This window comes from Colossoma macropomum, unplaced genomic scaffold, assembly GCF_904425465.1.
Source record: "Colossoma macropomum unplaced genomic scaffold, Colossoma_macropomum, whole genome shotgun sequence".
Classification (NCBI taxonomy): domain Eukaryota; kingdom Metazoa; phylum Chordata; class Actinopteri; order Characiformes; family Serrasalmidae; genus Colossoma; species Colossoma macropomum.
Window position 1 is genome coordinate 40,633,963 of NW_023494791.1, and position 27,367 is coordinate 40,661,329.

The window sequence follows — 27,367 nt, forward strand, 5'->3', positions numbered from 1 at the left end:
CTACCCTAGGCGTGCCATTTGCGCAGTGCTAATAGGTTAGTACTGGACAAAGTACTGTAGTCAAACTCCCATCTGTCCTCTCTGCAGCAAGCCAAGAGGCTGAATGCCATCAGAGGGAATGCTCATCCGTATGAGGGTGCCGATGTGACTATAAATTACGTATAAGAGCAGGGATGATGTATGTCTATCATCTTTTAATTATGTGCTGTAGAGTGTGGCAGTGAATGCTTGATGCTTTTCTGTCTGCCCAGTGACAGTGCTGGGCAGGGTATTGTAGTCACTGCCATTCCCTGTGCTGCAGGGCTGAATGCCATCAGAGGATGCTGACCTGGGTCATAGCACCAATGCAGCTATGAATTATGCACAAGAGCGGTGATGATGTGTGTCTATCATAGTTTAATGATGTCATGGAAAGTCTGCCTTGTACAAAATGCATTTTGCTTGAAGTTTCGACTCACTATGCTTAAACAATAACAAAAGCATCCCTCATAGCTCAGCCTTAAATAAACCAGCAGCTCTGTGAAAGTGTGCATTCTAAACTTTTAATCAACATCTCGTTTGTGTTCATAAGTGAAGAAGGAGATTACTTGGATTGTGAAAAGCAGAAAATACAACTTCTAAGACTGAACTTTGGCAGTGTGGAAAAATATCCTTGCAGACTTGTTTGAAAAACTGAAAGTAGGTCTCTAACTTGTACATAATGGCTGTTTTAACTGTAAATTGAATAAATGAAAGGTGGTCTCTGACTTTTTGCACAGTACTGTAACTAAATATGTACCCAATTAGAATTTTTAAAACAAAATTAATCACTTAAGATTTGTACAGTTTAAACATATAAAACTTTCACCAGGTGTAGCTGCCTTTGGCGAATACTTACTCAGCTTGCCGTGTTGCTTGTAGTCTGAGGAAATTCAAGGCATTCCTCATTCCACAGGACGTTCGCATTTAGGGAGGATGTCAGAGAGTTGACTGCAATCAAAATCCATGCATATTTGAGCACTGAGGAATGTATTACATTGTTTCCTGCCCCCGGGTGCTTCCATTTTCAACAGAAAAGATATGGCACACTGAAAAAGCAATATGTAATCAGTGACAATCCTAATCAGTGTTTTTAGATACAACCATAGTTTTACTTGCAAAGCTCCAGAACACTAGCGCCCTGCTTTAGCATTAGTTAACATGGGCTTACTTCAAAAAGAAATGAGATATGCAAGACATGAACAAGGTGGTTGTGTGGAATTCCTGCTTCGTGCTTTGGTGTGCTTCCCATTTCTATTAGAGTGTTGTGATAGTGACATGACAAGCAGTGAACCTGTAAAGGAACACATAGTTTAAGCATTTAGCGAACAATTGAGGGTCTAATTTATCAAAACATACGTAAAACATATTCTACATCTGCGTGAAAGTCTCAGCAATACACACTAGAAAATTGGCATTTATCAAATGTGCATATGCGCATCTGTATGCAGCGATCGATGAGAAATCTGACTCAGCTCTGCTGTGAGCCAGGCTCATTTACATAAATTTGCTTAAAACACATTTCAAACTGACTTTGATTTTAGACTGAAATCTTTTTTGCTATGCCTTAATCATGTTTACTTCATTAAAAATAGTGATCAAACATTTCATGTTGTCAATAGCAAAAAAATCATAACATTATCAAAATTTTACCAAATGTTTCAGTAGTGACTGTTTCGGTAGTGACAGCTTTAGCTAATTTTGAGCAGAACTCAAAAACAATAGGCAGTGCATGACTAGCAAACACAGCTTTGAACAGTTGAACACACATATATCATAATATTTTATTATATTTTTAAGTAAAACACAAAAATGTTGACTTCTGTTTCAGTAGTGACAGTTCTTAACATTACACACTGATTTTCAGACTTTGGGACATGCTTACTTCAAAATAATGGGATCTAACTGCCAGGCTCATTCACATAGAGAAACGCCCCCAAGCTATACTTGTAAACACTGATTTCCAGTAGATATATATATATTATTCATTTTTTAGGATCATGAAAAATAATAAAAACATTTTCTTTTCATGTTTTCAAAGAATACTACACAGGATCCTTAAAAACTAAATATAATGTGAAATGTTTAGTTTGTCCAGCCTTTGCCTATATTACAGCTTACATTCTGTTGAGGAGGCTTTTTGTAGTTATAATAAATCTGCAGGGATCATTTTTTTCATACCTCCAAAAGACAGCCTTTGCTAACTTGTTTTAACCTTTGCCATTGTCATACTGTTTGTATCTTCAGTCGCATACGAAATAGATTCATTTGCTTGTAGTGAAGAATATGAGTCAATTTGTGATAGTTCAGTCTATGTAGGGGTGTGTGCATGTGTGCACATAGCACTGGGCAAATTAAGCTATCCTCGCTGCTGTCTTTCTCTCACAGCCTCACAGGCAGGCTTTACATTACTTCGCTGGATCAATAACTCAACCAGAGAGAGAAATAGAGAACAAAGCGAGAGGTATCTGAGTGGAACCATGTCATGCTGAATGGGTGGAGTGCTGTATAATCCTACATAAGCACAAGTTGAGAGTGGGTGGCAGCAGGAAAGGCTGTGCAGGGTCACAGTTCTTCTACTTAAGAGTCACTAGCTCCATGTGTGATACACCATCTGAACAAAAGTGTGTGGACTCGCCTTCTTATTAGTGTACTGAAAATAATGGTTTAAGATTTAGTTGTGTGGGGGTGGTGCACATAATAACAACACAATAACATAATTACTTCATAATTGCATGGTGCCAACTGTAAAGTTTGGTGGAGGGGGAATAATGGGTCTTGGGCTGATTTTCATGGTTTGGGCTGGATCCTTTCGTTCCAGCATAGGGAAATCCTAATGATAAATGGCTTAAGGAGATGTTCAGAAAGCACATATGGATGCAATGTTTGGGTGTCCACATACACTATATGGCCAAAAGTTTGCGGACACCTGCTCATCCAATGTTTCTTCCAAAGTCAAGAGTATTATAAAGGAGTTTGTCCCCTTCTGCTGCAGTAACCGTCTCTACTCTTCAGGGAAGGCCTTACACTAAATGTTGGAACATGCTGTGAGGATTTGATTGTATTCAGCTGCGAGAGCACTAGTGAGATCAGGTCTTGATGTTGTATGATGGTTCTGGATCACAAACGCCACTCCAACTCATCTCAGAGGTACGGGTTGGTGCTCCATCACTCTAGAGAACATAATTCCGCTACTCCACAGCTCAATGCTGGGGGGCTTCATACCCCTCTAGCCTACATTTGGCATTGGACTTGGTTCTATTGTTCAATTGTTCTATTGTCAACATTTTTCTGTGGAGACTACACAAGCTGTGTGTGCATTTGAACTTCCATGTCACCAGTAAATGTACCTTAATGCAGCTGAATTAACTAATAAGAGTTTTGTGTCCACAAACTTTTGGACATATGGTGTAGTATAATAATGTAGAGTTTTAAAGGAAATTGATAAAATGTGTTTTGTAAACACAAAGACTATCAAAAGAAGTAAAGTGAAAGACAACATTTGTAAAGTAAAAGTAGAATCACATGAAATCAAAGCACCATTTTTATTGTGCTCCATTATCAATTACCTGCTGTAGTATATGGTATCAGACAAAGATTTTACAAATACACTATATTGCCAAAAGTATTCACTCACCCATCCAAATCATTGAATTCAGGTGTTCCAATCACTTCCATGGCCACAGGTGTATAAAACCAAGCACCTAAGCATGCAGACTGCTTCTACAAACATTTGTGAAAGAATGGGTCGCTCTCAGGAGCTCAGTGAATTCCAGCGTGGTACCGTGATAGGATGCCACCTGTGCAACAAGTCCAGTCGTGAAATTTCCTCACTACTAAATATTCCACAGTCAACTGTCAGTGGTATTATAACAAAGTGGAAGCAATTGGGAACGACAGCAACTCAGCCACGAAGTGGTAGGCCATGTGAAATGACAGAGCGGGGTCAGCGGATGCTGAGGCACATAGTGCGCAGAGGTTGGCAACTTTCTGCTGAGTCAATCACTACAGACCTCCAAACTTAATGTGACCTTCAGATTAGCTCAAGAACAGTGTAGAAAGCTTCATGGAATGGGTTTCCATAGCCGAGCAGCTGCATCCAAGCCTTACATCACCAAGCGCAATGCAAAGCGTCGAAGGCAGTGGTGTAAAGCGCCGCCACTGGACTCTAGAGCAGTGGATACGCGTTCTCTGGAGTGACAAATCACGCTTCTCCGTATGGCAATCCGATGGACGAGTCTGGGTTCGGTGCTTGTCTGACTGCATTGTGCCAAGTGTAAAGTTTGGTGGAGGGGGGATTATGGTGTGGGGTTGTTTTTCAGGAGTTGGGCTCGGCCCCTTAGTTCCAGTGAAAGGAACTCTTAATGCTTCAGCAGAACAAGAGATTTTGGACAATTTCATGCTCCCAACTTTGTGGGAACAGTTTGGGGACGGCCCCTTCCTGTTCCAACATGACTGCACACCAGTGCACAAAGCAAGGTCCATAAAGACACGGATGAGCGAGTTTGGTGTGGAAGAACGTGACTGGCCTGCACAGAGTCCTGACCTCAACCTGATAGAACACCTTTGGGATGAATTAGAGCGGAGACTGCGAGCTAGGCCTTCTCCAAGGTCCAACATCAGTGTCTGACCTCACAAATGCGCTTCTGGAAGAACTGGTCAAAAATTCCCATAAACACTCCTAAACCTTGTGGAAAGCCTTCCCAGAAGAGTTGAAGCTGTTATAGCTGCAACGGATGCCTAAATCATATTAAACCCTATGGTTTAAGAATGGGATGTCACTCAAAGTTCATGTGCGTGTGAAGGCAGACGAGCGAATACTTTTGGCAATAAAGTGTATGAAAAAAATCTGTTTTCTTATTTTTCCTTATTTCTTTATTTTTGCAATTTACACTGTTACACTGACATTTCTAGAATGTTGTATGCACATAAAAGCACAAAAAAAGACTGTCTGTAGACCTAAATGGTCATCTGTTCCTTGAGGTGAAGTAGAGTAATATGCTTAAGTAATAAAAATCTGCACACAAATGACCTCATGCTCACTGGCTGGTGAACCTCAAATGAGCCTAATGAGTCTAATAGACATATGGCCTAATACATTGCAGGAGCAGCACACTAGTAAACTGCAAGGTCCTTGCAGAAATAGAGCTAAAGTTGAGGATTCCAGTTGCACAGGAGAGCTGATAAATTGAAGACAAAGGCCGAAGGACACGTTTCTAGTAGCAACGCAAGAGATAGAGCCTAACAAGCAGGTTGGTCCGAGGACAGTAAGGAGAGAGGAGAAGAAAACAACCACTAAAGGTCCAATGAAAAGCACACTTCACGTTTCAGAACGAGCGACCACTTCCTAAAGGCACATGCACAGTGTGAGATAAGAGAGAGAGAGGGAAATTGTGGCCATATAGAAAACAATGGTTTTGTGACCACTTTGAGAGAGAGATGCACTTTCTCCTTTATTGTCATAAATACAAATGTATCTAAGATTAATACTTGCAATAGAAGAACATCCTGAAATAGAGTTCTGGGATATGCTGCTGGCAAAAGAAATGGACAGGAAAAAAAAGGAAATTTCAGTGTGTTTTGATGTGAAATGGTGCTTGTAGAGATTTCTTTGCAGTGGTGGTGATAGAAACGATGTCACAAAAATTGCCATTTTATTTAATATTATTAGTTTTTTACTATTTACTATTAGATGTAGTCATGTAAAGGTAATTATGGTAAAATAGTAGTAAATCCAAAAAATTGCCTTAGAACACCCTCCGCCATGAATGTATATCAAAAAATATGCTTTAGACCAAAACAATATAGCAAAAAGTAGTAGAATAATATCCCACGCATTCAGACATCAGACAGTGTAATCATAACCACTTTGCTCATTACTGCCATTGTTTCTTTGGAAAGGAACATTTTACATCAAACCTGTCTGAATGACTTTACATTTACAATGGATGGAAATCCCCCTTAAATACATTTGTTTTACTGTATATAATGTATTTATTTATTTATTTGGGGCTTTAGAAGGAATGGGTGTAAAGAAAAAAATAATATCAAAAGAAGTAAACTGAAAGACAACATTTAAAAAGTTAACATTTAATCGTGTCAATTCAAAGCACCATTTTTAGTTTGCTAAATCATTCGTTTCTGCACTATACAGTATCAGTCAAAAGTGTAGCCATTTTTTGCTAATTTTTACTGTTCTCTGTTTTCTTATTTCTTTTTTATGGTATAATATTTACACTGCCATGTCCAGAATGCTGTATTCAGATAAAGGTGGACAAAGGATTCCCTGTTGACCTATGTTACATCCCAGCTATAGGCTCAGGTCTAGGAGGAGGGAGGGACAGTAACAAGAGGATGGAGGAGCATAATAAAGAGGTGCAGAGACAATGCAAATAAAACTGCTAAAGTTTATTATACAGACAAACAAGTCAAACACAAACAAGTTAAGCTATAAACAAAGAAAAACACCAGTTTATTGCTGTAAAGTTGTACTGGCAGACAGGGCAGTCTGTCTAAGAGGGGGGGACTACAGACAGTACCAAAGACAAGAAATGAACAAAACAAACTATTCTAAGGTGAGAGCTAAACAGCTCAAAGAACAGGAGAAGAGAGACCGATAGAGGAGAGAAAACAAACACACACGTACACAGGCACTGACACATAACAACCTAAATGGTCATCTAAATAAAAACTGTAGCAGCATAGTACTGTGGGTAAGATTTCATGGACTTAGTTGGATCATGAGAAGCAGAACATGCAACCAACTTCTAAGACTAAACTTCAGAGGTGTGGAAAAAATATAAAAAATAAAAAAAGAACTAAAAAAGAACTTACTTAAGAAATAAAGTAAGTGCCCTGAAAAGAATAGATGGCGAAGGATGGACATTGTATTTAGTTGTTGAGGTTTCTGTGTGATTTTGTGTTAAATATATGTTTTCTGTTTTTTTCCAGGTGCTAAATCCTGACTCATGTCTCAGACTTTTTCACAGTGTTGTATAATATATACAATATATAGTTTAACATTATTAACAATAAGAACAACATCAAGCATCAAACCTAGAATCACGTGTCAAGCTCCAGTCCTCATGGGCCAAAACTCTGCAGACTTTAGCAGACTGCCTCATTAAACACACCCGATTCAGCTCATCAGCTCATTAGCAAGGCCTTCATGAACTGAATTCAGAGCGTTAGATGAGGGTAAACGTTAATCTCCGCAGCACTTTAGCCTGGAAGGTCCCCAGTTTGACATGACTGGATTATATAGTTAACACTTTAAAATGCTGTAGATGTAGCTGAATGTGGTCGGTACCAGTAAATCTGTTGTGAACTGAAGTGAGTTCGGAGAGAGAGGATGCGAACGCACGGCAGGGGCTGAGCAAACAGAGCTCTCGCCTCTCTATCAGAAGCTGCTCTGTTTGAGCAGAGGACAGTGCCGGTCTGTCATCAGAACAAACACAGCGCCGTATGCCATTCACACCCTCCTCAACATCCCCGCTAACGGCAGCACAGTTCACCTCTATGGGTTTTCTGATCTAACAGTGTTATAACAAATGCAGATGCATTTTTGTTACAGCAGATAATAAAACACACAGGACCCAAGGTGTATGAGCAAAGGTTTATGCAAGACACAGAGCTGATCAAGGTGTCTTAAAGGTGTTTTAATGGCAGGGCCACCTCTGACCATTGAGGGGAGAATGAAGCAGAACACCCAACACTTGAGTCAGAGATTCACATTGCTGAGCCTTTGTTACAGAGTTTCTGGCAGGCCGACCAGCCGGTAATTTCAGGTAGAGGATCACAAGTTTTCCTCAAGGTCTTCTTTCTTTCTCGTACTTCTAAAGTCTGTCCTTTTCTCGAGTAGTGTTCCCTTTTCTTGTAAAAAAAAAAAAATCTGAAAGGAAGAAATAAAAAGAAATAAATGTTTCTCAGAGCATGTTTTTTTGTTGGCCTTTATTTCTATCCTCTTTTTGGTGTTTGTTTTGTCTGGCCTTGGCTATTTTGGTGTTTCTCTTGTCTGGCCTCCCGTTTTTTTTTTTATTTCCCACCTTTTTCTGTATTTCCTTGTTTAAAATACCCTCAACACAGTGCTCATCACCACTTTCGCAGTAGCACAGTGGTTATGCTTTCAAACTTTGCTTTCTGAGTTCGTAGGTTCCATTCCCACTCGTGGTGTCCTTGTTTTCATTTTGTTTTCTAGTTCTCGAGTTGCTCTGCACTTGGGTCCAAAGATATTACATATGGCATGTAATAGGATATTATTATATATGGCAAAAGGGTTATCCTTAAACTTGAAATAAACTGAAACCTAAAATTTGTTCCAAAGACAAATATAAACAATGAAATTAATTTATATATATGAATTTCCAAAACAAACATTTTACAACTAAAAAATTACTTTTTTTTTTAAATACTCCTCAACAAGTAGTCTTCAGCAGCCATAAGAGTCTTGGCATATGAACAGTACTGTGCAAAAGTCAGAGACCATCTTTCATTTATTTCATATCCAGCAAACAGCCATTAAGTCCAAGTTTCCAATGTCAGCCGATAACTCTCAAAACGTTAGATATAAAATAAACCTCTTGCATAAGACAGGGGAAGATCGAAGGAGAACAAGACAAAACAGGAAGTTTCCAAAAGTAGAGTTCAAAAATGTAAAAATACAGAGAAAATGAGACCCCTGAAGGAATTTATTGTTGTGAAATGTACGGTGTTGTGTGTGTATGTGCAGAAGTTGTATTTTAGGCTGCCTATTGTTGTCTTTCTCGTTATATGGTCATGTCTGTCACACCTGTCACTTGTCATGTATAAGCTGAGTCTAATCTTGGCATCAGTCCAGCTATAAATCTGTGACAGTCCATTGTCTTATGGGCTGGCTGGCTGTCTGGAACCTGTGCGCACAATGAATAAACTTCACTTTGTCCAGACAACAGACCTAGTTCCCTGGTTCGTTGGGGTTTGGATTCTATCACCCCTAACATCTGTACAAGACCTGGTAGACCACCGACACTGTCACCATCAGAAAAACAGTATTTTCATCTTTGAGAGAGAGGAGAAAATCAAGCTTTACTCTTGATTCAGATCAGAAAATTCACAGGGGTTTCTGTTCATCCTTCCACTGTGAGAAGACACACTCAACACTGTGAGTCTGAAAGTATGTGTAGCTGCTAAGAAGCTGCTGCTGAGAAAAGGAAATAGACAAAAAAAGAACATCTGCAAATCAAACAAAGAGTCCAGACCTCAACATCACTGAATGTGTTTGGGATTACTTGGATTGTGAGAAGCAGAAAATGCAGCCAACTTCTAAGACTGAACTTTGAAGGTGTGGAAAAATATCCCTGCAGATCCCTACAGTGTCCCAAAAAGAATGGAAGCTGTAATAAGGCCAAATGGTTGACACACTAAATACTAAAAAAACTGATATTGTTTAGATGTTGGGGCTTCTGCATCATTTTCTCATAAATATGTTTTGTATTTTATTTTATACTTTATTTATACTTGTACTTGTAATTAAATAAATGAAGGCTTTAACTTTTACACAGTACTGTATTTTTTTAAAATGTTCCCCAACAAGTAGTTTTCAGCAGCCAACAAAGGCTTGTTGAGGATCTTCTTCAAGCCTGTTGGTGAAGCTTCCCATGTGAAGCTGTTGGTGAAGCTTCCCTCATGAAGCTGCTTGAGAGAACACCAAGAGTGTGCAAAGCTGCATGAAGCAAACTTTGTGGAATCTAAAAGAGAATCTGGAGAAAAATTGTCAGACTAACTAATGTGTCATAGTGGATTTGCATGGCCTCAACTCAATATTCTGCCATAAAAAAGAAGAACAAAAAGGCAGTCAGCATTGTGGTTTAAAAACATTGTACCTTCCCTGATTGAATCCCACTGCTTCTGACTGTGACTGGCCCCCTCTCCTCTCTTTGTCTCTCGCTCATTAGGGTGATGAACGAGTGTTTGGATGAGCCTGTGCAAGCTTTATCACAGGATCATCTTGTTGCAGGCTGGAGTTGCTTTGCTTTCTACAGCAGGGAACATATGGCAGAGAAAGATGGATTATGCTTTGTACTCTTGTTTAGAGGCTCTTCTCCTTGCACAGTATGTGTTCGAGCTGCACTTTATCCATTAACTATTAGAAGTGGCGGTTATCGCTAGCGATAACAATAGCACTGTGTAAGTCAGTATTAATTATTTCTTTGTAGTAGCTCGTTAAAACAAAAAACTTTGGTCAAAATTACGGATTCTAAACTTTCAGTACGGACAAATCTTATGTCACATACACTATATGACCAAAAGGATGTGGACACTTGACCTTTATACCTATAAGAGCATACGTTCTGAGTGGGCTTTCTACATAATTTTCGAGTGTGACTCTGGAAATTTGTCAAAGTCAAAAGAGCATTTGTATGGTCAGCCACTGATGTTGGACGAGAAGGCCTGGTTCACAGTTGATGTTCCAGTTCATCCAAAAGTTGTAGTGTGGTTGAAGTCAGAAGTCTGTGTAAACCTACTGGAGTTCCTCCACACCAAACTCGTCAAACCATGTCTTCATGGACTTCGCTTTGTGCACAGGGATTCAGTTATGCTGAACAGGAAACTATTACCACCCAATTGAAAGCATATGATTGCCTAAAATGTCTTTATATAGTGTAGCACTAGCATTACCCTTTATTGGAACTAAGCCCAAACCCTGAAAAACAGCCCCAGACCGTTTTTCCTCCTCCACCAAACTTTACTGCACTTTCTGGTAGATAGTGTTCTACTGGCATCTGCCAGACCTGGATTTGTTCATCAAACTGCCATCAGACTGCCAGATGAATGCCTGATTCATCACTCCAGAGAATAAGTTTCCACTGTTCTTTAGTACAGTGATGGTGTGCTTTACATCACTCCAGCCAACGCTTGGCAATGTGCATAGTGATCTTAGACTTGCAGCTGCTCAGTCATGGAAACCCATTTCATGAAACTTCCGACACACAGTTCTTGTGCTGATGTTGTGCCCAGAGGCAGTTTGAAACTTTTTAGTGAGTGATGCAACAGAGGCCACACTGTCTCTGCCTTCTCAATTACATCCATTGGCAACGTGCTTATGTTAAGACACTAGCAAAGTACTTAAGCCGTGTACATGCCTAGTATTAACAGCCATCGCAAGAGATCTGATCTGAACTGTGCATCAAGACGTACAGCTGTTTACACACCCGGCATGTCCATGTGACTCAAATAGGTCTCCCATGACTGCTGATGGTTGGACTTGGTGAGTAGAAGTACACTGAAGTTCAGTTAATTTAAAACTGTAATGCCATGTAAGTAACTGATTCTTGTTGGAATAAGCCTTCATAAATGTTTATTCATGTTTATGTTCAGTTGTAATGAAAAGCTTAAGGAGGTGTCATGTAGCTTTACGAATGCTGCTCTTCAGTGAAGCGTTATCAGACCTCTCACTGTGTTTTACATTATAATGAATACAGTGAATGCCCAGATAGCAGTTTCAGTACTCAAATTCCTACTGTAAATTGGGGACATTTAAAGAGGTTTATTAGTTACCTGCAGCTAATTTTTTTTGTTTTTGTATAAAACAATTAGTTTTTTATTTAAAATTATTTTTGAATCGTTCAAGTATTCAATGTTTTTTTTTGCTTTTGTAGTTTTGGCATATTTTGAACAAACAATGGCCAGTTGGGGTCATGGCAAAATTTTTAAAAATGGCCCTTTTAGTGGTTGAGTTTGACACCCCTGCTCTAGACCTCTAGAGTTAAGCTTCTACATTGAAGGACAACACTTTAAGCAGCAAAAAATATCAGAAAAAACAGAAACAGAAATAACTGTATTTTTACTGAAGTGATAAATGTAGTGTGCACGTCCAGTGCTGAATCTTCTAGAGGTTGACAGTATAATTAAACACCTTATATTTAGTGATAAAATTAGCCCATCTATTGTGTTTTTTCACATATATCTTACTTAACTAACTCTCTCGGCCTCTTTCCTCTCTCTCTCTCTTTCTCTCTCTCTCCTCTCTCTCCTTTTGCCCCTATCTACCTCCCTCCCTCTCTCCCTCTCCTGCTCTCACTTTCTCTGCATCTCCCCTGAGTGATTGGGGTCATGTGTGTACCCCCGTACCTTTAGCTAGAGCGGTGCACAGACTTAATGCAATGTTTTTAATATGAGACGTCCCTTCAGCTAATGCTGTCTCACTCTAGGAAACCAGCCCGGGACGCCAGTCTGCCTTAATGCACACATATAAACCGTTCACGAGCAGTCCTTCTTTCTTTCAGGCTTTATTACTTGTGTCAGTGTAATCTCTGAGTAATGTTTGTAGGCACGAGCGTGTTTCTTCTGCTAGCTCCAGTGAGCGATTGTTGGTTTGCCACAGCCTCTTGTGCAGTGTTTGTAAATATATTGTTTTGTCATTGTGCCATCTGTCTGCTTTGTGAACGCCACACTGGTCTGAATCTCTGCCATGCTGCTCATTTCACTCTGCGAGAAGCTTCAGCACCCTGAGACTGTGAATCTCTCTCTCTCTCACTCTTTCTCTGTCTCTCTCTCTCTCTCTCTCTCTCCCTGTGTCTGTCATACCTCCCTGCTTCATACCTCTCTCCTTTTTACCTTTACTCTTTCTTTTTTTCTTTCTCTTCTCTCTCCCTCTCTGTCTGTTTTTTGCTCTCTTTCTCTCTATGTTTATGTCTCTCATTCTGTTGGTCTATCTGTTACTCTCCTTCTGTCTCTCTGTCCATCAAAGAATATAATGTAATGTAATGCAATATAACAGAATATTATGGAGTTGCACTCTCCAGGTGCCTCTTATAACTCTCATAACTCACAACAGAACATCTGGACACAAAGACATTTTAAGCCGTAATAGGATGGAGTGGAAACTAATTGGATTTGCCATCTTTGCACTGATATGGAACAGAGATGGGCGCTTTAACCCTTTTTGTTATTTGTGCTGAAACATGAAAGGATTCACATGTATTTACTGCAGGATGATATACTGCAATAGATTTAGTGATTTAACATGCTGCCATTTAACCCTCAGAATTACACTACAAGTGTGTAGTTTCTTTTAAAATTATTTCCATATAAAGCTGCATTTAAATGATGCTGTTTTAGTAAACATGAGGGGGTAGTAGCAAATACTTGTGTCTAACCTTCTCTGCAGTTCTACCCAGTTCTAAAAATACATATTTCATTTGCTTTGTTCCAAACTACACATGCCATACTAAAACAATCAATGAAGTAAAGGAACACTCAGACAGATCTTGAATGGTGAATAACAGTGCCAATTTCTACGATGAAGTAACATTATATCATGCCTGCTGAAACAGCACCACCATGTAAAGCCTGTTTTTGTTATAGTTGCACAATTATGACTGCATATGTTTCATTTTCACTGTTTTTCCAAACGGGATCAGTTCTGCATTTATTTAGAGCTGGTGTTCTCACATAAAAATATCACATCCCTTTCGGTCATATGCAAAAGTTTGAGTACCCTGGGTCAAATGTATAGCATATTTTGTGAGCACGTTCTTTACAGGGAACAAACTTAAATATGACATTTTTATGCAAATTTTATTTCAGGATTTCCATTTATTTGCTGACTTAAACATATTGGAAAAAATCAACATAAAACTCTACGTGTTCTATGGCATGAAGTTACATGTTCATGTGATCAGTTGAAAATGTCATACGTAGCAACTTCTTTTAGAAATATTAAGATTTTACGTTGTTTTTCTTGAAGCATACAGTGCCGTGAAAAATGATTTGCCCCCTCATGATTTCTTCTATTTCTGCATATTAGTCACACTTCAGATCTTCAAACAACATTTAACAGAAGACGAAGACAACTTGAGGAAACACAACATACAGTTTATAAATGATAATTTCATTTGTTAAACGAAATGTTATTCAACACCAACTGGCCCCATGTGAAGAAGTACTTGCCCCCTCAATTAACCAATTAACCAGATTTATTTGATGAATGGGATCAGTTAAACTAGACACACTGTGACTTGATTACCTCTAGCCCTAGAATCTAAACATCACTTAAACAGAAGCTTTTCGGCAGTGTGAAGTAGGCTAAAAGCAGCACACTTTGCCACAATCAAAAGACATTCTGGAAGAGATAAGAAAGAAACTTATTGAGATGGATCAGGCTGGAAAGGGTTACAATGCCATTTCTAAGGCTCTGGGACTCCTGCAAACCACAGTGAGACCCATTGTCTCCAAATGGAGAAAGCTTGGCATGGTGGGGTGTCTTCCCAGGAGTGGCAGTCTACCAAAATTCCTCCAAGAACACAGCGAACTCATCCAGGAACTTATGGTATGTTTTGTTTGAAACCAATTAGTGTGACAAAACTAGTGAAGATCAAGAGGGGGCAAACCATTTTTCACACAACTGTATTAACAGATATTTTTATATGTTTCATATCTGAGTGAAGTGGGGAGATATCAATGTTAGATCCAATGTTGGAGGTACCGGATCTGGTTCCTTTTTGTTCCGGCACAAAGGAAACCCTGCTTATTGTCTGATGTTCTCTGTTCTGCAGGTACTCTGAACGTGCTCCTGAGGGTCAAAAGCATAGCCACTGTGGATTCTGTAGTGTGGAGCCGCTCTGGGCACCAGGGCCCTGACTGGCGGAAGGCCAACGTCATGGTGTACCCCAGCGGACCCTTCCAGGTATATGCACGTGGTGTTTTTTTTTTCCCACGTGTGACAGAGTGGACGTGCAAGCCTGCCCTCCCAGGTACGGAGAGGTCAGTGCGGTAATAATTGTGGAAGCGCTGAGTCGTGCTCTATAGCTCTCCCTTGGTCTCGCGTTTCTGCTGAGTCGCCCTGCACGGTTGGGCAGTTGTTAAGATGGAGAGGCGTTTTACTGCTGGCTGGAGAAAAGGAGACAGATGTGAAAAGTGTAAAAGTCAGAAAAACAGGAGGGGAAAAAAACTTCAGAAGAAAAAAAAAATAAGGAAAAGAGTAAGGCTGTCTCAGTCGATCAGGGCAATTTTCTCCCCTGACAGAAAGGCTAATAAATAGATAACAGAGCACCAGACAAGACTGGACTGTAGAACCTTCCCCCCAAATAACAAATGAAGTAATGAACTTAGGCTACATACTTTATTCAGAAACTTTCATTACAATTAACAATAGGAACACAAAGTAAACAAAACACTACCAAAATCACCACTGTATATATACAGTAACCCAAACTCTTGGTTAATTAACAGGGAAAATAAGAGACTTTAATTTAACATTACCGCACATTTATTTTTAAAAATTGTACAACGTGTTCAAAGTTGTACTTTTTGAACGTTTGCAATGTTTACATTTCACCTTCATCACTGTCATCAGATTTCAGTTTTTTTTTTTGCTTTTTCATGTTGCATCCACCACACTCTTCTTTACAATCCATTAAACAATTGAATGAATTTAGAATTTTCATGACAAATGGACTGAAAAGCAATAATTAAATAATCAAAATGACTTTTTAATTAATGAAATTCCATTAATGTACGTTAACCCTATCAAACCGAGCATCTCTTCAGCAATCCATTTGGAAAATTTAGCGTTATTTCCACAAACTAATTTAAATCTGCTGCCAGAGGAGTTATAGCGTGTGCATATCCTTATTAGTTAATTGTTAATAAAGTATATCATCATGGAATTGGAGCTTTCTGTTTGCTACCTTGTTTTAACACTGTATAAAAGATGCATGAGACTTGCTTTATTGCTGAATGCACTGGGATTTTGCTCTCTTTTAGGAAGCAGTTTAGATCTGTAAGAGGTTATTATTGTATTGTTTGAAAAGGGTTACAAAAAAGGGCGATTGAAGTGTGACTCATGTCTTCAGTTTCAACTTCATGTACTCATTTAAAAGAAACAACAACAGAATATACATATATGATATATGATTAGATACATACATATAATGATTAAATGGATTAAGTGGAATGTTAGTCAATCATAATACAGTGGATTAGTTGACTTGTTGGTGGGGAGAACACTAGGTAACGGAAAGCACCCATAAAAATAAAGATGTTTAAATGGTTCTAGATGAAACCCTTTATAAATTAGTATAGAACCTTCACGCTCGCCATGTAGAGGTTCTTTAAACTCTGAAAAGTTTCTTTACACTCTCATATCTCATTTATAAAAATGTCTTTTTGAAGAACTGTCCATTGAAAGGTAACACTGCCTATGAATACTGCATGTATGCATAATGCATCATAAATGCATTTATAAAGTATTATATTGCATACATAAGCCTTATAATACATAGCATAAGCTTGTTTATTTGCTTTCAAATAGGCAGAATTACATGCGTAACACTTTATAAAGCAAGAGTATATAACTTCATAAGTCAGGTTCCATAATGTATTACATTTTCTGTTCAGTTACGAGTTAATGTTGTTGTGCATATATGTGCATATCACAGAGATTCATTTTAGCTAGGTTGATAACCAGAACCTAGTTACAGTGCATTACAACATTCATTTTTACCATGCTCTTTTGAGCAGATATAATAATGGGATATGAATTATTACATTATAAAGTCATAAAGTCTTGCTTTATGAAGTGTTATACATATAATTGTAACTAATGATAAGCAATTATTCAGGCTTATGCCAGGAATTCTAAGGTATTATGCATGCCATATAATGCCTTATTAATGCATTTATAAAGCATTGCGAATACAGGATTCATAGGAAGTGTTACCAAAGGTTCTTCAGGGAACCAAAAATGGTTCTTCAGTGCTCCAAAGAACGCTGATGTAGGACCTGAAGTAGTCCGTCCTTTTAATGAAGAGAAATGACAAAGTTGAAGAGACAGCTGTGAGCTAGCCAAACTCTCTCTCTCTCTCTCTCTCTCTCTCTCTCTTCACCTTGCCTCTCTCTCTGTCTCTCTCTCTCTCTCTCTCTCTCTCTCTCTCTCTCTCTCTCTCTTCAGCTCTCCTCTCTCTTGCTCTTTCCCATTTTAGAGCGTTCGTTAAGAAAGCCCCGGCTCCTTTCAGAGCTGGTTAAGTATTCACTGCACCGTTTGTTTTGGATGGCGGTGCTCTGTGGTGGTACATACAGAAGTGAAGGGTAGAGTGGTTTGTCTTCTTCCTGCACTGTGCAAACTTTTTTCCAAAGAGTCACTTAAATTCTTTGTAAAGTCATCACATCTTACTCAAGGTCCTGCTCATGAATATCCCGACAGTATGCATTTACCTGAGGGACAGCCAATTGTGATGCCTTTGAAACCTCTTCATTGTAGAGATGCACGGTCGGAATCGGCAGATTTTTGCTTCATACATAATCAGCAACTGCCCAGTTTAATGTTTTTTATTCCAAAACCACCAGAGCCCAGACCTCAACATCGCAGAATGTGTTTGGGATTGCTTGGATTGCAAGAAGCAGAAAATGTAACCAATTTCTAAGACTGAACTTATGACACATTTCATGATACATATTTTTTTCAATGTGTTAAACTCAGCAAATAAATACATTAGCAGAAAAATGCCATGTTTAAGCTCTATGTAGAGGATGTGTTAATTTATTTTCATTTTTTTTATTTTCACAAGTTTTAATTTGACCAGGGTGTTCAAACTGTTGTAAAAGACTGTAATTATGATTTGAACTTCATGGAAAGGTGGTGTGTTTACAGTCTTTTCTATTGGAAGAAAAGCAGCCTTTAAATCAGGATGTATGTAATTGCTATGCAATTAATTTTGTACAATTATATTTAAATAGTGTAGCAAAATGGTAATAGTAGTAATAATAACAGTAATAACGGTAATGACTCTCAACCTCTTTAGGGTCTATATATTTATAGTATTTTTTCAGACCTCCTCTGTGGTATTTCTGGCTGATATTTTTCAAAGAAGCTGTGGAAGGTCAGGATTCTTCTTTTGTCTCTTTTGTCTATCTACTGAGAAACGCTGCATGTTTTTTTTTTTCTGTAGGATCTAAAGATAAGAGAAGTAGAAACCCCCTTCCTGCTTCTGTCTTCTCCTACCTTTTATTCAGCCAACCCACAGCTTGCCCACCAATCGATGCTAAAAGCCTGATCTAGACTCCTCCGGACAATAACAGTTAGCCAGCCAGACCTCCCCAGCACCCTCACCCCCTCCGCCCGTCCCATCTGCTTCTTCCCCCCACATCCCTGCTTCCCTCTCACTGCGCTACAGTAACTGAACACGGACTCCAGCCGTGTTAGCATCTCTTTCCTGCAGTGCTGGCTGAAGAAAAAGTCAATGTGAAGCTCTGTTTGTGTGGATCTGTGGACTTGATGGGACTCAGGATGATAGTGGAGAGTTGTGTCTGAGAGTGCCATTTGTTTCTTTTTTGTCCAGTGGCTTCACGAAGCTCGATAAATCCACCTGGTACACTAGAACATAGCAGCTGTTTGTTAATCTGAATGGGATCAATAGCGGCATCCCGCTACATCCACTCCATCAGCTGAAGGGGTCTGAAAGCAAAACCATGTGTGCACTCTAAAGATGGGCAGTATGACGGAAATACGAAATCATGATAATATTTTTACACTATGCAATAGAGATATTTTTACACTATACACCATACAGCTGCATATTATTGATTATATGGTGTTCATGAACAAATTAATAATCATCAATAAAATAATTTTAAATTTTAGTTTATTCTTTTTCTAAAGTGGTAACATTTTGTTCCAAACAAATGTTGAATAACTCTGAAAAGGTCAGGAATCCAGAAAGAGTGCTCTAGACTTCTGTTGTGGTCTAAAGGTTTAAAACGAAAACGAAATGGTACGCTCGATTAATCAACAAAATAATTTGATAACATTAGACGAATCGGTGGTAGGGCTGGGCAATATGACAATAAATATCGTTATCATGATAATATATACTTTCCTGAACATATCATGGATATCGTCATGCTTGTAGAACACTGACCAACTGCCTGTTTCATTAGAAAGGGAGCAAAATGAATCCTGTTTACCTGGATTTAGTACAATGCAGTATGCAAAATATTGAACAAAAATCATAGCATTCACAGTTTTGGATAATATTTTTTTAAATGTAGCACTGCTGGTTTTTGTCTGTTCCGACTGATCTGATGTCTGAAAAAATAAAGTGACATAATCTGTATCGTAAAAAAAATAGCTTGAAGTACCGTGATATCTTATATCTTTGACACGTCGCCCACCTTTAATCAGTATTGTAACTACAACTAGGCGTTGTTCCAAACTAAGAGAAAGCAAATTTAGCTAGAACAGCTTTGCTAGTTAGGTGTAGTAGATAGCTAACTTCTTTGCAGGCTGCTTATTTTACCACCTCCTTCACTCTTTCTCCCTCTCCCCCAACCCCAGCTGCATTTACATAAAAAAACATTAATAAAACTGCTCAACATTTTTTAAACAATCGAAATATACTTTGATGGGTCTCCACCCTCCACCAGGTCACACCACCAAAGTGTAAGCTATGTGTGGAAAACATTGTTTAAGAAGTTCTATCAGCTCAGTGCAGTGTACAGTTTTTTCACATACTGAGCAGAACTACATCCAATCAAGCAGGTCCAATTACGCCCTTGATCACAAAAAACAAGTCAAGACCTGAGACAGTAATGCCACTTCAGAGCCCTGGCTAAATCTCATTTTAATGAAACATGGAGTTGGTCAGTGTTGTTTAAACACTAACAACGCACATCATGTGCTCAGTAAAGCTTACTGTGATGTCATTTATTGTCATAACGTTGTTATATTGTCATATTGTCCAGCCCCAGTGCTCTTCTAGGCTAGCTTTGTGATATGGTTGTTTGTGCAAGGCAGTAAAAGTGGGGTACTCTTACTCTTCTCCATTTCAAAGCATCATCTCAAGGGCTTGCAGTGATGGAGATGCGTTTTAACAGCAAACGAGAGGCAATTAGGATATTCCCAAAGGGAGTATGTTGAACTCGTAGAGCCTGATTTACTAAAGCACTTTGCACATACATTTTTGCTTAGATTAAATGGATGGTGTGTTCGCAACTATTCTCAAAGATTAGGCACCTCATTTTCCAGAACAGCTATTTACTTCAGTTTTTATCGTCATTGTGTGTGTACTCAAGAGCACATTTTAATTACAGCTTCTCTACTAGTCTCTAGGTGCTATGAGGACAACAGTCTATCCCAGCGTGAGCCATACTATTTATTTTCATTCATTTCAGCTTTATTTGTATGCTGCTTTTTTAGTGGTAGACACAAAATAACTATGCAGCAGTTCAGGCTGTGTGTATTTATTTTGGCATGTTTGTGAATGAAAGCAGAAAGCCAAATCACGCCTCATAGCTTACTTGTTGATTCTGTACACAAACTTGTTTCCCATCATGTAGCCAAACAGACTGTTTGATATATTTCGTCTACTTTATTAGAAATGTCTACTGCCTACTCCCACTCACAGGCTGCTGTATGAGCTCCACCTACCATAGAATTCCACTATATAGGTGTACAGTTACAAACTGTAGCCCCTCTGTTATCATTTTAAATTTGTCAGAGCCTCTTTACCACATTCATTATGTCAGTTTCTGACCACAGGACCACTGTGGACCAGAAATGATTTGAGTGGTGGACCATTCTTAGCACAGCAGTGACACTGACAGTAGTGGGTCATGTGTCACTGCTAGGTTGAGAGTGGACCACCACCCAAACATATACAGCCAAAAGCAGCCCTGTGGTCAGAAACTGATCACTAATGAAGGGCTAGAAGATGGTGAAGACAAACTGTATAACAGATGGGCTACAGTCTCTAACTGTACACCTTTAAGGTGGGCTTACAAGGCAGAGGTTTTAGTGTCCAGTGAGTACATATGTATACTTTACATTGGTGATCTAGTCTGATTTCATCTGCACCTTTATATTTACATTACACAAGTTACTGAATTCCTCAATATTGTTTGGACCAGAGAGTGAGGAATTTTAGACATGTGATAACAAATTATTACATGCATTAGGTTCTTTTTATTCAAAGTAATTACTAATCAGTGATACTTTTACATTTCTTTTACAGTTCCCTAAGTTCTAAGTAAGTGTGAGGTACAATCTCCAAAGTACTAGATAAGTATTTTTGTGTAACATGATGAAGTTCCAAGGCTGTCTAGCTAAATTACTGGTTCTATGTATTAAATAAGTATATTAAATAAGTGTTTGATACAAACCCTAAATTGCTTAATTTGGGTAAAATAATGATACGAAGACATTTTAACCAAGTTGCACTGAAATGATTTACAGGTTTAAGCCATTAAGATGATACACTGCAAAAATAGTATCTTGTCAAGTGAAATAGTCTTAAATATATCTTAAATATATCTTGATATATTCTAACTTTCCATTTTGAGATGGTTGTGCACTGATTTCAAGATTATCTAGCTTATTTCTAGACATGATTTACTTGTTTTAGGTGATTTTATCAAGTAAAATAATCTCACTATACTGGCAGATACTTTTGCTAATTTCAAGCACATTTCTTAAAACATGCAAACTTATTTGCCAACATAGTGAGATAAATTTACTTAATAAAATCACTTAAAACAAGTAAAAATGTCTAGAAATAAGTTAAATAATCTAAAACTGAGCTACAGTTATATCAGTGGGAAATATATTTATTGACTATATTTAGATCATTTTACAAGATACCATTTTTTGCAGTGTATAGGTTATACTTATATATATTTGGAGTAACAAAGTGCTAAATACAAAGGTGCTTTCACTAATTTTCAGTATAATGTCACATGTTTAAGTACTAGGTAATTATTTTGAGTAACATGATGGTAAGTTTCGAAGCCATCTGTCATAATTACACTGAAATGCCCTACAGGTTCTAGATATTAAATGGAAAAGTATGTGTTATAAACTCCACAGTACTGTATAAATATTTTGGGTAAAAAGTACAGAGTAGTTATACAAGTTTAAAAAAAAAGGAATGCAAACAAATTACAAAGAGTCTTTCATAATATAAACACATTGTTTATGACACATAAACAAAACTGAATCTGGACTGTAAATGAACATTTTTACTATGTTTTTAGATGGACTGTCTTTGCATTCATCATTATTTTGCTCAAAATAGGACTTTAGAAACTGTACCTCATACTTACCTGGCTAATTCCTAGAACACAGTGAATGTCTAGAACCTTTTTGGCATTTCAGTGTGTAATGTTTTATTACACTGAATGTAATTACAACATATTTCAGTGTAATTTAATGTAATCAGATTATTTAAACTGTCTCAAAACATACCATTGTGTTACCCTGAATAATTATTACTACTTTGGAGTTTGTACCTCACACTTACCTGCTTAGTACTTAGAACTTAGGGAACTGTAAACGAAAGCATTTAGAAAAGGCATTTTTATTAACATGGTGAAATGAGTGTGTTGTGATCATTTTTAATGATTTTATACTCAATTCTAAAACTTTAGTGAGTGCTTTTGTTTCCAGCTGTGTTTCCTATGTTGACATTTTCACAGACAGATGTCTCAGCAGACTTGGCTCAGAATGCTAAACACTAACTGAATGCTACCAGTTTTACTCACTAGCTTATTCGCCTGTATCTGCCTTGCACGCAGCACCAAATGGGTAGCAGAGTTACGAGCCAGCTTCTAAGGTGTGTGAGGGCACATTTCATTTCAAGGTGATTAAGGATGCTCTCTCTAAAGCTCCGAGAGCCAGACTATCAGGTCTGACAGAATCCCCTGCTGACACACCTCAAAACAGCAGTCAAGATTTAGGTTTCAAATCTTTTTCGTTCCATTGGTGGTCTGCTTTAATGTGACATTTTCATATATATTGTAATTATTTTTTATTTGTTAGTACAACTTACTTAATAGTTATTAGTTTTAGAATTAGTGCTATTAAAGGAGTCCTGATCCAGTTTTTTTGTCACCCAGTCCAAGCAGTTTAATACTGAGTATCAAATCAAATCATATCATGTTTATTGTCAAATGACATTTACACAGGTGTGAAGGTGAGTGAAAATCTTAAGTCCGTAGCCCCCTTGTAGAACTTAAATATACAAAAAATATAGAGGAAGAAAAAATGTATATATATATACACACACATTAGAGTCTAAATATATACACATATACACAATATACACATTGGTGTACATCAGTGTTGCACCATTCCAATGTACAGTTTTGTACAGTAATATGTTATGAAATACAAGCTATGATATGTACAGTTGCACACTTTTCCATATGTGCAATATGTGAATCTATGGTAGATAAATGAGATGCAAATCATACAATCCATGATCAAATTATACAGTCCAATCTAATATTTATATTTCCATAGATATCAGTAATAGTACTCTATAGCCTCTTTCTGCAGACCTTCTACTGTCCTACAGCAGGACGGAAATCAATCCAGATGCTTTTAATTTTTTGTACATATTTTGTAAAACTGTCACACAAACATAGTCCATCACTGTTACTGAAGAAATACAAAGTTCAACAGAGGGCCCTCCAAAACAGGTGAAAACTGAATGTTATGGTTTTTGTGAAAAAGTGTTAATGCTGCTTTTTTCCTGGAAAGGTATGTTTTGTTTACTGCTTTTTGTTTTAATGAGCGTATATCCCATTGACTTACCTAGTTCGATTAACCTGATGATTTGGCTACATGTCAGTTTGAAATGCTGCAGCAAAATCACAAAGACTCTTATGCACTCTTAACTGATATTGTGTTGGGTTCTTTGTGGGCTGTTGAGAAATATCAACTTTGTAGTGTTGTTGCAATTTTGTATTTCTCTGTTTAGAAGTTTTAAACGTGCCATTATTGTAGTTGTTTTAAACTGAAGTGTGTGGGGTGGCCTGTTTGTTTTTGTTGAGCCTTGGGAGTGAAGACTGTGCATGTTTGTGAAGGCACGTCACTTGTTGTAAGCAGCAGAAAGAAGACCCAAAGCATGATATCTACACTTTCACATGTTAGATAAAATGTGAGTGTTGAGAACCAAAAGATGGCCAGTTCAAACAGTCAAAACACTTTCACTACATGCATTAGAAATTTTTATTTTCCACTTTAAAGATAGTTCTGCTCTACAGACTGTTCAAAAGTCACAGATCACACTGTATTTATTCAGTTTCCAGCTAGTACAACCATTAAGTACAACTAATTCACTTTTCAGTATCAGGGCAAAAAAAGCAGAAAAACATACATTTAACAAAAAATAATATCACATTTTTCAGTTTTTGGTGTCCACTCTTTGCCTTTATTACAGCTTCTATTCTTTTCAGGAGACTTGCTTTTAGTTTTTCAAAGAAATCTGCAGGGATATTTTTCCACACCTACAAAGTTTAGTCTTAGTTGGTTGTATGTTCTGCTTGTCGCAATCCAAGCAATCACTTTCAATTATGTTGAGATCTGGACTCTGGGGTGACCAGAAAGAAATAAGAATCGGAAGTGAATCAGGCTTAATTTAGCCGATATCTGTTAAGATGTGCCTGTGTTGGCTCTGATCTCAATCCACTGGATTGGTAAGAATAACTGTAATACTGACCAGATCATTCATAGTAGTTAACGTATAATTAACTGCAAGATTAATGATACAGGTTCAAGGGGTTAAAACACAATTTAGTACAATTACCTCTGTGTTGCAGTACGTTCATGCTACCTCTGGTGTTAGAGTTGATCGCTTGGGGCACGCAATTAAAGTTTTATAATGCATTCTCTCCAGTTATCAAAGTTATTCAAACAAGCAGTGATGCCAAAACTAGCCCCGCGCTCCATTTCCTCCTCCTTTGGCGTGGGTTTAATTGCTCCCTGTCAGACACAAGCACATTCACGCAGCAGTTAAGGCCAGTTGGTGCGGCAGGCAGGATGAGCTGTGCAGTCGTTCTGTTTTACAGATCCCTTAAATTGTACCTGGCTGTAATATCATAGACTTTAATTGCTTAGTCAGAGCCGCATGATGAAAAGCAGATGAGACTGTTATATTGCAGAGTATTGATGGTTTTTTTGCAGTATGTTTCTAAAATAAAATCTTTAATAGAGTGGACAGAGAACGCCCCAGAGTCTACTTGTATCAAGTTTACATCTGAAAACAGCGTGGATCACTCTGTACCCATAATTCTGTGCATCGATGCCAGGACACGGCATCAAAGTTGGCCCCTCTGGTCCTTCGTACATCAGCGGAGGTATTAAAGGCTACGTTTTGGAAGCATTTGTGTCACGCTCCTCCTATCGCCCTCCTGCAGCACGAAAACAGACTGAGGCCAGCACTTTTTAGGGCCACCGTCGAGGGAGGCAAGATGATGACAAAAGCGAAAGAGCTTGGCAAAAAAAGGGGGGGTGGAGGGGGAGCGCGGGGAACGAGGGACGGCCGGTAATTAGGTCCGCTTAATTATGATTTTCTGAAAAGATCTGCGTCCATCCGCTTTCGCTGTACCTTCGAGCTCTTTCGCAGCTTCTCCTCCTCTCTTTGTCATCTTGTTTTTTGATACATCCATCTCTTTTTTCCCCTCTTCTCGTGCCCTTCTGAGTTTGCCTCTTCATCCATTATCCTCTCTCTCCTCCTCCTCCTCCTCTCTCTCTCTCTCGCTCGTCCATTCATCTCCAGTGTTTTCTTTCCTGTTTTCTTTATGGTCCGGCTCTCTTTTTCTGTGGTCGGTGGTAGGAACACACAAGGGACTTTAAGCTTCACCACAACTCTTTCATAACCTTCAACAGCCACAGGCGCTAATTAACTTCTCTCTCTCTTTCTCGCTCTCGCTGGCTCTCTCTCACACGTACACAAACAAGTGAGCGCTCGCGCCCCATTAAAAAATGGCAACACATGTACTTACATACACTAAAGGGCACTCAAACGGCGAGAATAATGGCTTCCTTGCATTAGCCTTGAGTTGGCCGAGTCTGTTATGAAGGCGTACGCATGTGGAGTGAATGAGCTCCTTTTCCATAATGAGGTCAAAGCCGCTAATGCACTCTACACTCGGCCTGTTAGACAAGAGGATTTGCATGCGCTAACCGAGAGAAAGAGAGAATAAATACATTTGCGGAATGCCCGAAAAGCGAAGACTCGACCGCCAATTATAGCCACCGGCAAGCTGTTTGTTAGTGTTGCCGTGTGCTCCTGTCCTCTTACTGGGTGCGTGATTATGTTTATGTATATGATGACCTTGTGCTCGAAGGCCTGACAGCAGTTAACTCTAATAGCAGCTGCAGTCAGTGATAACAAAAGCATATTATGTGTTAATTATTTCATAGTTCATTAAAACAGGCAAAGAATTTGGGTAACATTTAACTTAAACTCTGCTACATAACTTTAACATAAACATGCCATATGGTGAAATATGTCATATGCTGTCATGAGCTGTTTTGACAGATTTTGTTCAGTATATAAAAATGTCTTATTACTGTTAAATGTAATGTTTGATATCATGACAGTTTATTTATGCTAATGTTTGCTTTGTACTCTAGTTAGCCATCAAACATTATGACATATATACATATAATACTGTTACCATGGGAAACACATCATCCTTACTTTTGTCCTGATTTTACAGTTTCATTTGCTTTCTTTCAATAGCAATACCACCCATTTTTTCCACATTGTTGGTAAGCATTTCAACTTACACTGTCAGTAAAAGGGTACTGTGCAGGTGCAGTTTATATAATTTTATCCCCAAAGGTTCAGCAATGTTTTTAAAGTCCAGCTGTGTATCTTAAATAGGTTTTTCTCAGAGGAAAGATGCTCATTTGTACCTTTTCATAACCTAATATTTTAAAACAGAACATTACAGTAAATAAAAAGGCTGGAGACAAGACAGGGTGTGTGGAGTTAATACAACCTTAAAAAATATCATTTGTGTGAAATATGATGCAATTATGTTCATTACCTAAATGTACTGAAGACATACCATTGACAGTAGCACCCAGTAACAAGAGGGGTACCACCCTGTGACAGTTTAGTATCTTTTTTAATAAGTTTGTATGTATTTGCTTAGTGGGCTTTGCAAGACTACTTAACTACACTGCTAATTGGAAATTGTACTAAATTCCCTAGATCGATATCAGGTCAACACTATTGGAGGACAAAATAACAATCTGACTTTGCTCTGTAATGTCTAGCCTTAAATATCACATATTACTTTGCTTTATGTCAGGGGTTCTCAACCTTTTTCACCCCAAGGCACAACTGTGTATGACTACAAAGCATAGCCACACACAGAAAAAACTAAAATCAACTTTTTAAAATACAACTCTATTTTGCTTTTTCTTAAATGCTGACACTGAAAACCTGAAAATTAGGTCAGATTGGCCATTCCGGTCAGTAGGTTTGCAAAATTTGCAGGGATGTTAAAAAAACATGAAACATAAAAAAAAAAGAACTCATGGTTGTAGTGATGTCAAAAAGCGGAAAAAAGATAAAAAGGA

The 27,367-nt window shown here is 38.3% G+C and overlaps 1 protein-coding gene across 1 annotated transcript in view; it reads left to right on the forward strand.

Moving 5' to 3' along the window:
- The window catches only part of LOC118811099 (MAM domain-containing glycosylphosphatidylinositol anchor protein 1), a 323,781-nt gene that overhangs the window by 273,202 nt on the left and 23,212 nt on the right, over positions 1–27,367 (forward strand). The window contains exon 16 of the mRNA XM_036575308.1: positions 14,553–14,683. Within this exon, the coding sequence (XP_036431201.1) occupies positions 14,553–14,683 (131 nt within the window). The remainder of the gene's footprint in view (positions 1–14,552; positions 14,684–27,367) is intronic.